The sequence below is a fragment of the Schistocerca piceifrons genome, chromosome 8 (assembly GCF_021461385.2).
Source record: "Schistocerca piceifrons isolate TAMUIC-IGC-003096 chromosome 8, iqSchPice1.1, whole genome shotgun sequence".
Taxonomy (NCBI): Eukaryota; Metazoa; Arthropoda; class Insecta; order Orthoptera; family Acrididae; genus Schistocerca; species Schistocerca piceifrons.
In genome coordinates this window covers 250,738,127-250,752,890 of record NC_060145.1, presented here as the reverse complement: position 1 = coordinate 250,752,890, position 14,764 = coordinate 250,738,127, and the positions used below count along the sequence as shown (strand labels likewise).

At 40.5% G+C, this 14,764-nt stretch overlaps 1 protein-coding gene across 1 annotated transcript; it reads right to left on the bottom strand.

The window, feature by feature from the left end:
- Window positions 1-2,151: 2,151 nt before the first annotated feature.
- Window positions 2,152-6,048, bottom strand: LOC124712247. The gene is made up of 2 exons (XM_047242541.1): window positions 5,811-6,048; window positions 2,152-2,345 (listed from the first exon to the last, which is right to left on the bottom strand). The coding sequence occupies exons 1-2, from the start codon at window positions 6,046-6,048 to the stop codon at window positions 2,152-2,154; spliced, it is 432 nt and encodes a 143-aa protein (XP_047098497.1).
- Window positions 6,049-14,764: the final 8,716 nt, after the last annotated feature.

Genomic DNA, 14,764 nt, shown 5'->3' with positions numbered 1-14,764 from the left:
ACAATGAAGAAAGTTAATACACAAAGGATAAACACAATCTATACACGGTATCCTATTAAACCTGACCACCTCAAATGATTTTTTCGTCCATAAGAAAAATAAAGAATGTGTCAAACATTGAAACACGTATGTATTCAGTAGCAGCGATGGCGAGGCATGACAGAATCTCTGACCAGAGAGTTATTTATCGTGGCTAGTCTGCGCTTGACCGCGCGTGAGGGCAGTTGTTGTACGTAGCGAGTCGCGAGAGCATGTAGTTCAGTCTGTGCTAGTAGCGCGCGCGAGAGACAGTTGGAGTTGTGTGTGGGGAGTCGGCGGGCGTCGACATGGCTCTCTGGTCAAGGTTCGGGACGATGTATATATTTTAAATAAGGTAATGAAGCAGCATTGCGCACATCTGATAATGTAATGTATGTTAACTGTAATTAATTTGTTCAAGAATTGCCCCAATAATAATTTTGTTCTCAAAGCAATCTTTTTAAGAAAATAATCACTACAATTGAAACAATATTTACTTTGCTTTTCCTCCTAGAATCAACTTTATCAGGTTGATTATTGCACAGGGCCTAAGGTCAGCACAGATGACCTTATAAAATTTAGGAGATTGATCTTAATGTTAATTTTGTAGGGACTTAACATTTTTTTACATTTTTATTATCATTGAGTTTTATTACTGTGGGAAGCTAACACTTGGCACTATTTGCATTTTTTATTCAATTCATATCATTTAAAAATAATTACGGTGAGGTTACACTTACCACGATGAATATTCACATTTAAATAATTTAATCTTTCATTTTTGTGGGGAGGTTACAACATATCTTATTTAGCTACCAGAGGGACATTAACGATAATGATTTCCTTTGTTGTAAGTTTATCCGCTACGAAGATGTAAACAGCACCATCAATTTTTTAAATAACGTTGTATCTTTTTTTTACAATCCACTTCGTCTCTTCAGTACCTGTTCAGAAACGTATCGCAATGCATCATTCACATAAGCATGACGTTACTAAGAATGTAACATAAAACTAACTTTGACTCTCCTGTACTAGGGCACAGTTTAAGTGCCCGAGGTATCGTAACTCGTCTCCTTACTGGAGTCGACAGTAAACAAGTTGAAACATTAGGAAAATGCTCACCAGTCAATCAGTGAACCGTCGTCAGCTGATAGTTTGTGCGTGAATAACGTACAGTGTAGGGTGGTGTACGAAAAGAAGCTAGAGGATTTAATTTAGGGTGATTTGCCAAGAAAAAAATTGTAATGTATCAAATTATATTTATAAGTCACATGAAGTCAGTACATCATAAAATAAAACTAATTAACTCGTATCAACTTTTAATAATAACATTAAATATACAACTTTCCAACGTAATAACGAATTGCTTAGAGCAATAAAACAAGTAGAAGAGCAAAAGCAATAAGGTAAACAGATGGAAGCTGTTACAGCCGCATGTATATAAAACGCTTTGTATTCCCATTTCTGGAACGCAGAAAGGAGATAATTAATCCAGCAGCTGAAATATATGAAGAGAGAGGAAAGCATACCATTTTGAATTTTCAGTATACAGTCTTCAGATATAAGGGACATTCAGGTGACAAGTTACATTTTAACCCTTCATTACTTCCCCAATACCTAAAAACTTTGCGTATCACATTACTTAAAACATATTAAATATATGCAAACAATTTTTCTTTTTCCAGGAGTTAGGATTACTATTCACCCTTTAGAAGTGGTGAAGCTACGTGAACCTTACGAAGTAACACAACAGAAATATACAGCCGGAGAAAAAGTGGCTGTAACACTGGGCGCAAGCACATTGTCCATATTTTGGGCCTCTGACGTGTATCATAAAGTGTCACATCACACCAGACGTCATGTCGCTGGAATGAATTGTACTACAGATCACTAAAATCTGTATATCATCACAATGTCTACATTTGTCTCTCTAAAGGTGTCTTTCGATCCCAAGGGATGGGGACGGGAGATTTCTCACAAACCTGGGCATGCAGGTAAGTTGTAGCAGAAAAGATCTGTGAATAACATTGGTCAATAATCTTGGGTGTACTTGCGTTACACTTCCTGATTATTTAATAGCTGCTAGAGAGAGGACGAGTGCACTTGGTCTCAGTGGAGGTGACCGCTTCTGCGCTAGTGGAACTCCGGCACTAAGTGGTCAGCTTCGCTTCCGCCGCGGTAGTAATAATCGCCGTCGTCGTCGAGGTACCCTTGGAAGCCGTAGGGCCTGGGGTAGTAGGGCACCGCCGGAGATGGCCGGTAGGGCCTGCGAAAGGGCGACAGCCACCCTCCGGACCCTAGAAGAAGGATCGGCAGCGGTCTCACACCTGCACACAGGGCAACCATCACATCCTAATCACAATAGCAACAACGAGGAAAAGATTCTTACTGAAATCAAAGCATATACTTTACAACTTCATTTAATTTAGGAATGTCTGCCAGTGGATGGCGCATTGTTGGCAGTAGCACGTGGATTCATATTCTACAACTTTTGTAAAACATCAATATTTTGGAAAAACAGAGTCAATAGTTTTTGAATTTTACACCGTTCAGCCATGAATTATGAGTGACGAAACAATGAACTTACACTGCTTTCCTTTGGGCTTGTATCACAGTAGTACAAAATTACTGAAATAACATTTCCATCGTAAACTGTAATTGTTGCTATAAGAGAAGTAACGATCACACCGTCAACTGTGTGTCTGTTTCTATTTATTTAAATGCGACCGGTTTCGGTGGTCCACTCCACCGTCGCTAGGACCTTCAATTCCAAATAGTGGTTCAATGGCTCTGAGCACTATGGGACTTAACATCTGTGGTCATCAGTCCCCTAGAACTTAGAACTACTTAAACCTAACTAGCCTAAGGACATCACACACATCTATGCCCGAGGCAGGATTCGAACCTGCGACCGTAGCAGTCGCGCGGTTCCGGACTGAGCGCCTAGAACCGCTAGACCACCGCGGCCGGCCGCAAATAGTGGTATTATAGCGAGCTGTGACAGTGGTCCTGTAACCAACTGTACACAATGCCATAAAAGGGAATACAAATCGGTGTCCTCAGATTTTCTCATGCGCGATGTCACCAGTACAGCGCCGATTGTTATTCCCTTTTATGGCATTGTGTACAGTTGGTTACAGGACCACTGTACGCCAATTAAAGGGCCTGATGATCCTGGAATGTATCACCGAAACCGGCCGCAATTTCATAAATAGATACAGACACACGGCTGACCGTAGTATAACTACTTCCCGTACAGATATTGTGATCTGGTATCTTATTTTGTACAAACTTCAATGTGTGAGTTGTTTTTTGTCTCTTCTAGCAAATACGTCACATAAGTTACTAGGTGATGTTTTCATCACTATCGTGGCCTGTAGCGCTAAATGGACTACGCTTGTCAGTGCCGACTAAACGTTTTGCATCCACGCGTCCTCACTTCAACACCTGACCTGCTGCCCAGTGGAAAATATGCATTCATGGCTTGCTTTTGCAACATGTATTTTGAGGTACTAACTAACCTAAAAACGTACTACTCCTAACAGCTATAATTATTAGTCTGCAAGTGACGTAAATACTGATGTAATGTTGTTCACTACACTGTCCTCAGTCACTAATAAAAATATCTGTGCCGTAGCCGAATTATTCGACTTGAGGGATTCAGAAGCTGTATTGATATTTAAGATAACTCTCACTTATTATTTTTGCCTCAGTTGCTCTGTACTCTGATACGTAGTTCTGTGTACACAAAACGGGTTGTTGACGCAACAGCTTAGTTCTGAAGCTTATCCATAGTGATCGAAACGTGTAGCCTAATTAAAAAAATGCAAATGAGACGGAACAGTAAATGAGAATAAACTTAAAAATATCTGGACTTAAACCTGTAACACCCTATATATTCATCAACTGTTGTCCCCTTATCCAATTGAGTTGAGGATGGATGTACGAAAAAATTGGTGTTTGTTGTGCAGTATTGGACAAATTCGGCTGTTTGCTATTTTCAAGTGGTATCTGACATACATGAGGACAAGGCACCAAATGGTCCAGCTGCCTAAATATATAAAAAAAAATTTACCTGGCATCAAAAAGTAAATATTTTTACGAAATAAAATTCAGATGGCCAGTTGATCCGTAAAAAGATTAAATGTCGATTTATTGATTGTTTGAAATATTTCCACAGAGAATATGAAGTGTAGAGTTTGTGCAGACTGCCAGGAATGAGGATGTGATGGGATATGTAAGTTTTGGAGTGGTGTGTGTTACGAGTTTCATGTAGGTTGATGCTTATATATATATATATATATATATATATATATATATATATATATATATATATATACTAAACGAAGAAAATATGCCTAAATCGAAACAAATTAATTCAAAATAACCAAAACGATACACAACCTAATTTCTCAAAAAAATTTTAAATAATATAAGTGCCTGATTTTTCGGGTAACTGAAGGAAGTTTCCGAACCAAGCCTTAGGCTATGTGTGGAGGTGAGTGGCGAGGATAGGAGAGTGGGGAAGCAGATTTTACTATATCTGCCGGTGCAGGTATATATCTGGGCAGGTTTCATCGTCAGGTAAGGGGAGGTGGAAAAAATTCGTTCGGAGAGGGTGAAGAGAGTGTGTAGATGCAGTGTTGGGGGAATTCGTTGATACAGATGCTGCAGAGTATCAGGATCAGAGAGCTGGAGAGAAACTATAGGGGGTTTGTGTCAAGTTTGCAGGTGATGTCGGATATTCATAGGTGTTTAATATAGAAGTGAAGGGTGGAGAATTTATATAAGTTGACAGATGATTCTTGCAGGACAGGGTAAGCGAATCAGAAAAGCTAAGCGAAGTGCATACCATTGTAGGATCTAGGTTGATAGAATTTTGGAGAGCTGGAAATTAATGCTACATTCGCTAAGTACAGGGTGGGGCTGGTGACATGCAGTTCCAATGTTCGTCCGATTAGTGGTTCTAGTAGTTTTAATTTATTGTGGTCTTTCTGTTGTATGGTTAGTAGATGGGGTTTCCCTGTTATTTGGTGACCAAGCGTTAGTACGTGGTATTTTAGTCTGTTAGTTAACTGAATAGGACAGTTGTAAATTCTAGGTTAAAAGAAGCAGGGGCAGAAGCTACATGTGGTTGGCCCTTTAATTGTTGCCTGGGTTTCGTAAGGTTTTGTTTTGAGGACACGCTTGTTGCAAAAGCACATGAGTTAACTGAGACGGATCTGGAAGGATGGATTGGATTTCTGGAAGGTAGGGTAGGTAACGATATGTCATTGTCTTATTGGACTGGCTTAGGCAGGCGAACATGGAGGAGTGGAGAGCAGAGAGGTCCTTGGGGCTGACCTGAAGTGGGATGGAGTTGGCGTTGTTAATGGTGAAATAGTCCTACGTACAATTAATATAAAAACAGTTTGGAAGGAGTAACAGAAACGAGAACACTATCTAGTGCGGATCAATTGTGATAAAACGAATTCTCTTGCTAACGCCCATCGTCTAAGAGGTAAATTCATCAGCAAATGATTGCACGTAGAAACTTTGTTCTCGTACGCATCAACAGAAGGGCCGCATACTAGCATGTGGCAAAAATCTCGTTTCGATGTTTTGAACTGTTCACGAAATAAAGGGATTTTACGCTACCCACTCCGGTAGGATTAAGATGCACGATGAAGGCCATGTTGCTACATTTTATAATACGACGCGATCTAACCAAGAAGAAATTCATGACGCAAAATGTAACACCACTAGAGAAGTCTTCTCCATGCTCTCACACATTGGTCGCTACTATAACTTACCGCCGCCGCCGAAGAGCCCCTCGAGGATGCCACCGAAGAGACCGGGTCTGCCGCTCCCGAAGAGCCCTCCTCCTCCGCCAGCGCCTCCAAGCAGCCCTTCGCCGAACAGGGCGTTCCCCAGGAGGCCGAAAGTCCGTCCCCTGCGCGGCCCTGCTGCTGCGTCGTCTTCGTCGTCCTGTCCCATCCCTCCTGCGCATGCGTGCTGGGCCAGGGCGGACAGCAGGAACACCAGCGCCATCACAGCGGTTGCTCTCGACATCTGTGGCAAACACACATTTGTATCAGGATAAAGCTATCCGTGCGAACTAGCTTGTCTGGGAAACGAGGTATTTTTTTTCTCTCTCTTTGAAAACCAGTACAGAAGACAACCAGTCCACTGCAAGGAACAGTATATACTTTTTACTGTCCTTTAACAAACACTTGGAGGAATGCTATACCTAATGGAGCGTCTAATTACATTGCTGAAATATTAGCAGTTCGAGAAGGTGTTATCTTGGTATAAGGAAGCTTATAAGTAGGCTGTTTAGGTTTTTATATTGGTAACGCCACGTAGCGCTCTGTATGAAAATCACTGGCTGTGCTGTGTGCAGTCTGTGGCTGGTTTGCATTGTTGTTCGCTATTGTAGTGTTGGGCAGTTGGCTGTTACAGCGAGTAGCGTTGCACAGTTGGAGGTGAGCCGCCAGCAGTGGTGCATGTGGGGAGAAAGATGGCGGAATTTTGAGAGCGGATGATCTGGACGTATGTCCATCAGAGACAGTAAATTTGTAAGACTGGATGTCATGAACTGATATATATACGAGGGCTATCCACAAAGTACATTACGTTTTGAAATTAAAAATAAATAAAGTATTGGAAATTTCTTTTATTATATATAGATGAAAGCCACACTTAAATACTACTTTTCTACACAGTTGCCATTTAAATTAAGGTACTTATCGTAGCGATGGACGAGCTTGGAAATACCTTCGTCGTAAAATTCGGCCGCCTGCGCCTTCAACCACGTGGTTACCTCTTCTTGAAGCTGGGCGTCGTCATCAAAACGCTGCATAGCCAACCACTTCTTCATTGCTGGGAATAAGTGGAAGTCGCTCGGTGCCAGGTCGGGACTGTACGGCGGATGAGGAAACAACTCCCACCTAAAAGATCCGAGAACTTCACGAGTGGCATTTGCCGTGTGGGCCCGGGCGTTATCGTGAATCAGCAAGATCTTTGAGCGCAACATTCCCCTGCGCTTGTTTTGTATTGCTCTTCTGAGGTTGTGCAGAGTTTGGCAATACCTTTGAGAGTTTATTGTAGTGCCTCTTTCCAGGAAATCCACAAAAATCACACCTTTTCTGTCCCAAAAGAGGTAACCACGTGGTTGAAGGCGCAGGCGGCCGAATTTTACGACGAAGGAATTTCCAAGCTCGTCCATCGCTACGATAAGTGCCATAATTCAAATGGCAACTATGTAGAAAAGTAGTATTTAATTGTGTCTTTCATCTGTATATAATAAAAAAAATTTCCAATACTTTATTTATTTTTAATTCCAAAACGTAATGTACTTTGTGGATAGCCCTCGTATATATATGGTAACTTTTGAACACTAGTAAGGTAAATACATTGTTTGTTCTCTATCAAAATCTTTCATTTGCTAACTATGCCTATCAGTAGTTAGTGACTTCAGTAGTTTGAATCTTTTATTTAGCTGGCAGTAGTGGCGTTCGCTGTATTGCAGTAGTACGAGTAACGAAGATTTTTGTGAGGTAAGTGATTTGTGAAACGTATAGGTTAATGTCAGTCAGGGCCATTCTCTTGTAGGGATTATTGAAAGTCAGATTGCGTTGCGCTAAAAATATTGTGTGTCAGTTTAGTGATGATCAGAATAAGTAAAGAGAGAAATGTCTGACTACGTTCAGTTCTGCACAGCTGTTTGAAAATCAAATAACGTAAGGGGTTTACCAGCACAAGCATTCATAAATTTTTCTAAGGGGACGTTTCAAACTCAAAAGGTCCTAATCTTAACATACTCTAAAAGTACTCTACAGTCTGAAATAGGTTAGTTCACGGTCCGAAGCTGCCACATCGTCTCGTCGAGCAAGGTAGAGGCAGGAAGCTGCGAGAATACCTTGCTCTCCGAGGTGATAGTGAATCACTTCAAATTCTTCATCGCCTACGAACACCACGTAAAAGAAATCTGAAAGTCACGTTGGCATAGATCCCTATAGTGTCTTTAAGATCGTATAAAAATCTTTTCGTAATTTCAATTAGGACCAGAGTTGTGTCAATGTTTCTGGAACAAGGGAAACTTCCCCTTTCGGCCAACAGCTTCAAATTTATCATACCTCCCAAGTTATTGAGGTAACTGAAATACTTTCTGCTTTCGTTGATTACCAAAACACCTCGCCCGGTATTGTATCTTTCCACTTATGCGTTTTGCTATCTATGAGCTTTTCTGTCAATGTTTATTTCGTAATAAGCTACAAGTTCAGAATCTCTGTCTGCTAAAAAACCGTGAAAATATTTTGAAATTCCCGTGTGGTATAGACCTTATGGTATTCCTAACCATGACAAACCCATTCTTCATTGTTTTTTCTTCAACGTGGTGCAATTTTCGTAGCCGGGAAAAAAGTTTCTTACTTGCGATCTGGCAGGCGCAATTCTTTAAACAGCAAAAATGGCAGCACAGTGAGAGACAGCAGTTCCGAGCTTCTATTGAAGTACTGGCAACCCAATTCGATTCAGTATCTCCTCATTAGCCATTTGATCTACTCATACAATCTCCAGAATTCTTCTGCAACACCGCGTTTGGGAAACTTCTCCTTTCTCCGTTTCTGAACTGCTTATTGTCCACCTTGCACTTCCGTACGAGGCTATACTCGAAACAAATGTCTTCAGAAAACACTTCCTAATACTTATACTTAAAATTACTTTTTATTCAGAAATACTTTTCTTGCTATTGGCATTCTCGGTTTTACGAGTATATCCTCTCCGATCATGTCAGTTATTTTTCTGCCTGATTAGTAAAACTAATCTGCTACTTTTAGTGACTCATTCCACATATCTAATTCCATTAGTATCGGCTAATTTAAGTAGACTACGTTTTATTACCCTTAGTTTACTTTTGATGGAATTCTTCTTATAAAATATTTTGAAGATATTATCCATTCCGTTAAAACGATCTTCCAAGTCCTTTGTTAAATTTCTCCTTGGTGTCCTTTGTTACTTTCTCAGTGTACAGATTGAATAACATGGGAGACGAGCTTCAACCTTGTCCCACACACTTCTCAACTAATGCTTGTTTTTCGTGTCCTTCGACTGTTTTAACTGCAGTCTAGTTTCTACGCAAGTTTCAAACAGCCTTTCAGTCCCAGCCTTTTATCCCAGCTAGCTTCAGAATTTCGAAGAGTTTAGGCCAGTCAGCACTGTCTAAAACTACAAATGTAGATTTGCCTTACTTCAAACTACCTTACAAGTTAAGACGTATCGTCAGTATCACCTCGTCTCTTCCTATATTTGTCTTGAACCTAAACTGATCTTCCAAAAGGTTTACTTCTTCCAGTTCCTCCATTCTTCTGTAAATACTTCGTGTCAATATTTTGCACCCATGAATTATTAAACAGATGATTCGGTGGTGTTCACACCTATTAACCTGCAATCATCTGTCTGTCTGCGTTCAACTCTTGAGAAGTTTGGACTTAAACAAGGAAAAAAAGTACTGTAAAATGGGGTGAATAGAAAAAATGGGACTAGTAGAAACGAAACTACCCAAAAACTTCAGTGCTATTATGTCGGAAGACAGATGGGAATATTATTCAAAGATTTGTTTTTCTCGATTTTTAGCGGTCAAATATAACAGGGAAATAATAAGTTTCCAAGTTGGAGACATTATGAGTTGATTTTTTATCCATTCTATAGCAAATATTGGATGTGGTGCTCAACTTGCTTATTTCGAACATTATTTGTAAGCACCAATCCAAACTGAGCTAATAAGGAAATTTGCAATCCCGTTGTTATTGACAGTTCAGTTTTAAAGTATATTTAAATCTGACTCGTGTTACGGCTAATTGCAAATGTAGGGTTGTTATTTGGAATTTGTGGAGTGGACAGAAACAGTAATCGCCAGGGGTTCTTCAAAAAAAGAGCATGAATTTGACGGAAATGTTGAACCATCACACACTGTTCTCAGCTAAGAAGATTATGCTGTGATTAAAGCACATGGAGAATGTAAAAAGTCATTTAGATAGTATGCATGTAAAACTTACAACTTCGAAGACATAGGTTATGTTGACGTTTTTTTGAAAAACAAGACAGATTAAATTCGTTTGTTTTAACGGGTGAGGAGTCACTTCACTTTTTAGTCGAGGAGATATTGTTCGAAAGTTGTTCGTTACTGTTGGAGATACGAATTGTAGATTCAAGACATCATTTCTAAAGATCTGCCAGGGATCAACAAGCAAACTAAGTTTAATGTTACAGTGAAGTAAGTAGTGATACAAAAATCTTTGCTTGGAAAACAGAATTAAAAAACCACGATTCACGTAATATTCTTCGTTTTTGTGCCAAAAAAACCTTTTTGATTCAGATAAATATTGTTTCTTATTTTTCTAGATGCAATACAGATTTTGAGATGTCACTTTTCACCTACAAGGACCAATAAATAGAAAAAAACGAGATTAACAGTGCTGTTTCTACTCGTCCCTCTCTGCGGGGCGACAGGAAACACCAAGTTTTTTGTGTTATCAAGGCATGAAATACGTTCCAAATCTGGTTATAAGTTTAAAGTTAGGCATCAGACTTATAATCCCATACAATTTTGCTTCTTATATTTATTTTTCAAATTATCGTTTTTCTTTTTCTTTGAAGTTGAAAACTACCTTTTTTTACCCCAATTTACGGTAGTCATGAAGTAATAAAAAAAGACCTTGTCTTACTTTAAAATCAACAACGTACTCTTTTTTTTGCTTCTTCATACAACGAACCTTTCGTCAGAGTGCTCCCTTTTCTATATCCTATAGTTGTAACACCGATCGCACCTGTTTAACGTTACGCCGTGCACTGGCATATTCTGTAAACAAGTACACGGCTCCAAGTGACTGCACTGAGCACCATCTGTTTCTCAGTATTCCAGAAATTTAAAATAGTCAAAGCTACAGCAATCAGTTGCAAATTATGTTTACTTCACATCTAGATTTCGGTCGCTGTGTGGATATCGTCAGTGCGAAAAAGCATGTGAAGGACGTTAACATGCATACCTTATTAAATATACAGATTGCATAAGTTTTAAATGTAAGTCAGTCATAAAATATATGTCTCTGAATGTAAGCTGAAAAATTAAAACCACTTGTAAACGCATATAGTCCCAACTGGGCTATTCACGCCAGAAGTTCAGTTTACACTGAATCCGCTGTTTATAACTGCAACAGACCTGGCGTCAGTGGGAATCATAGCAATCTGTAGCGCCCCCGTTACATGTACGGTGCTTTGACAACATGTATTGACTTTATTTTACAGTCGTGTGTTTTAGCGTTTTCGTTATTATTTGTATTGTTTTTTAAAAACTTACATACACATGTACTGGTGTGTAATTTACGGCTGACTTACATTTAAACCTTATGCAATCTGTACATTTAACAAGGCATGCATGTTACCTTATTGTAACTGGTTCTTTACATGATTTTTAGCACTGAAGATGGCCATACAGTGAGGGAATTTTATACATAAGTTTTAGACATAAGCGAAACATCTTTAACACTATTCTGAGGCCTTAATCATATGTGTAACAACCCATAACTACCATCAAGCATCATGTCAGATGCAACCACTTCCATTCAGCCATGAAACAGGAGCATATAACTCATGTTTTCTTGTAACAGGACGTTTGTCAGTAGTTATGGGCTGGTACACATCTGATTAAGATGACGCAATACATTTAAAGACGGGCTGTTTCTGAGTAAAGCTGTCTGTATAATTAACTGATTAATACAGCTGTGTCAAACCACAATTTGTCAACAAATTTCCTCCTTCTTGAAATGGCATCAGAGAAACCATGCCTTAAGTTGAAACTTCCTGGCAGATTAAAACTGTGTGCCCGACTGAGACTCGAACTCGGGACCTTAGCCTTTCGCGGGCAAGTGCTCTACCAACTGAGCTATCGAAGCACGACTCGGTCGGGCACACAGTTTTAATCTGCCAGGAAGTTTCATATCAGCGCACACTCTGCTGCAGAGTGAAAATCTCATTCCGGAAACATCCCCAAGGCTGTGGCTAAGCCATGTCTCCACAGTATCCTTTCTTTCAGGAGTGCTAGTTCTGCAAGTTTCGCAGGAGAGCTTCTGTAAAGTTTGGAAGGTAGGAGACGAGATACTGGCAGAAGTAAAGCTGTGAGGACCGGGCGTGAGTCGTGCTTCGGTAGCTCAGTTGGTAGAGCACTTGCCCGCGAAAGGCAAAGGTCCCGAGTTCGAGTCTCGGTCGGGCACACAGTTTTAATCTGCCAGGAAGTTTAATATCAGCGCACACCCCGCTGCGGAGTGAAAATCTCATTCTGGATGCCTTAAGTTCTTTAGGATTCATTGATTTCTCCAACATTGTTTGATCGTAATGTGGCCCGAGTTTGGGAGTAGTAAAATTTCCTCCTTTCACCTTTGCATCAGATATCTGGGGAAACAAAATGGTTCAAATGGCTCTGAGCACTATGGGACTTAACTTCTGAGGTCATCAGTCCCCTAGAGCTTAGAAGTACTTAAACCTAACTAAACTAAGGCCATCACACACACCATGCCCGCGGCAGGATTCGAACCTGCGACCGTAGCGGTCGCGCAGTTCCAGACTGTAGGGCCTAGAACCGATCGGCCACTCCGGCCGGCCAGGGAAACATCTTACAAAGTGAAGAGTTGTAGAATCACTAGCCAAAATTTAATGAACAGTTTAGTTAGTCCCAGTTCTAAATGCAGTGGAGGTAACGAAATTTTCTTCCTTGGTACAAGAGGTCCTAAAAGTATGTTATTAGAATCTAGAACCATCTCGTTTCTCACAAGCCTTTCTTTCTTGTTGGGCGTCGCTCTGTTACCCAACAGGCAGAAAAATCATTAGTACTCTGTGAAACCTCTTCGAAGTTCTAGAAGGAATACAATCGTCTTAAAATCTCCATACAATTATCTAGAAAACATTCAAATAATTTGGCACTCGAGTGTCATCTAGTAGTAACCTGTGGTACTAAGAAAGACAATGGAGATAAAACTAATAACCATAGTGACCATGTGTTATAGCTGATGGTTATTTATCGAAATAAATGAATGAACGGTTTTCTATTCTAGGGTTTTCAAAAACAAGGTCACCCCACTTATTCAGAAAGTAATTTTTTTTCGAACAAAACTATCGTTATTTTCGTCTTCTGCAGATCATTTTTAATCACAAGTGTTGATGAATTTACATAAACAGTTTCTAGTTTCCGAGAGTAATTCGATAGCTGAAAACATGGCAGTGCAGACTCGAAAGGCACGACCCGTAAATCTAAATCGCTGTCGAAGTGTTAGACAGCGTGTCAACTGACAGCGAGGCGTTACCTTTAAACCGTTTATGATACAGTAATCAAAAATAATTGTAAAAGTTACTTTTCACACTCCACTGCACTAATAAAAAATAGGCCTCACCTTTACAGAACGGCTGCTGCTTGCTACTGGGAAAAGCTTTGCACAGTGGCTGTACTGCCGGCCGCCGCACGTATATAGGTGAACGTGGGGAAAGCCTCGAGGGCGAATTCACTTTCCACAACTCGCTTTGCCTCAGCTGTTTACTCCAAAATGCTGTTTCCCTGCCCAGAGTAAGCACGGGGTAAATCCCACACGAAATGTAGGCGAGATTTCGTTGTCGTCTTTTGAGCAATCGCCGGTACCTGTCGGTCATTGCGCGGAAATGTGATGGAGTACCTTTATCGCACGGTGCATTCATACTTCGGAAGTCGACGTATCCAGTATGGCATCAAGTGGTATATTTCAGCCCTACTGAATACTTGTACTACTCTTTTCGTCAACGTATCACGAGCAAAATGACGGCAGCTGTACCACTCTCCGAGGTGGAAGATATTTAATATGATCACAAATATGATGACAAAATGGTAGATACCGAAATAGATGACAGAGGGATAGAAAAACAATTAAAATCTCTCAAAGGAGGAAAGGCCGCTGGACCTGATGGGATACCAGTTCGATTTTACACAGAGTACGCGAAGGAACTTGCCCCCCTTCTTGCAGCGGTGTACCGTAGGTCTCTAGAAGAGCGTACCGTTCCAAAGGATTGGAAAAGGGCACAGGACTTCCCCGTTTTCAAGAAGGGACGTCGAACAGATGTGCAGAACTATAGACCTATATCTCTAACGTCGATCAGTTGTAGAATTTTGGAACACGTGTAATGTTCTAGTATAATGACTTTTCTGGAGACTAGAAATCTACTCTGTAGGAATCAGCATGGGTTTCGAAAAACACGATCGTGTGAAACCCAACTCCCGCTATTCGTCCACGAGACTCAGAGGGCCATAGACACGGGTTCCCAGGTAGATGCCGTGTTTCTTTATTTACGCAAGGCGTTCGATACAGCTCCCCGTAATCGTTTAATGAACAAAGTAAGAGCATATGGACTATCAGACCAATTGTGTGATTGGATTGAAGAGTTCCTAGATAACAGAACGCAGGATGTCATTCTCAATGGAGAGAAGTGTTCCGAAGTAAGAGTGATTTCAGGTGTGCCGCATGGAAGTGTCGTAGGACCGTTGCTATTCACAATATACATAAATGACCTTGTGGATAACATCGGAAGTTCACTGAGGCCTTTTACGGATGGTTCAAAATGGTTCAAATGGCTCTGAGCACTATGGGCTTTTACTTCTGAGGTCATCAGTCCCCTAGAACTTAAAACTACTTAAACCTAACTAACCTAAGGACATCACACAGACCCATGCCCGAGGCAGGATTCGAAC

Bases quoted from the DNA above. Each gene is read 5' to 3' on its own strand.
- LOC124712247 (XM_047242541.1), bottom strand. From the start codon at position 6,048: ATGGCGCTGGTGTTCCTGCTGTCCGCCCTGGCCCAGCACGCATGCGCA. The intron at 2,346-5,810 runs GTAAGTTATAGT...CCCTGTGTGCAG, and splicing joins GGGGCTCTTCGGCGGCGGCG to GTGTGAGACCGCTGCCGATC.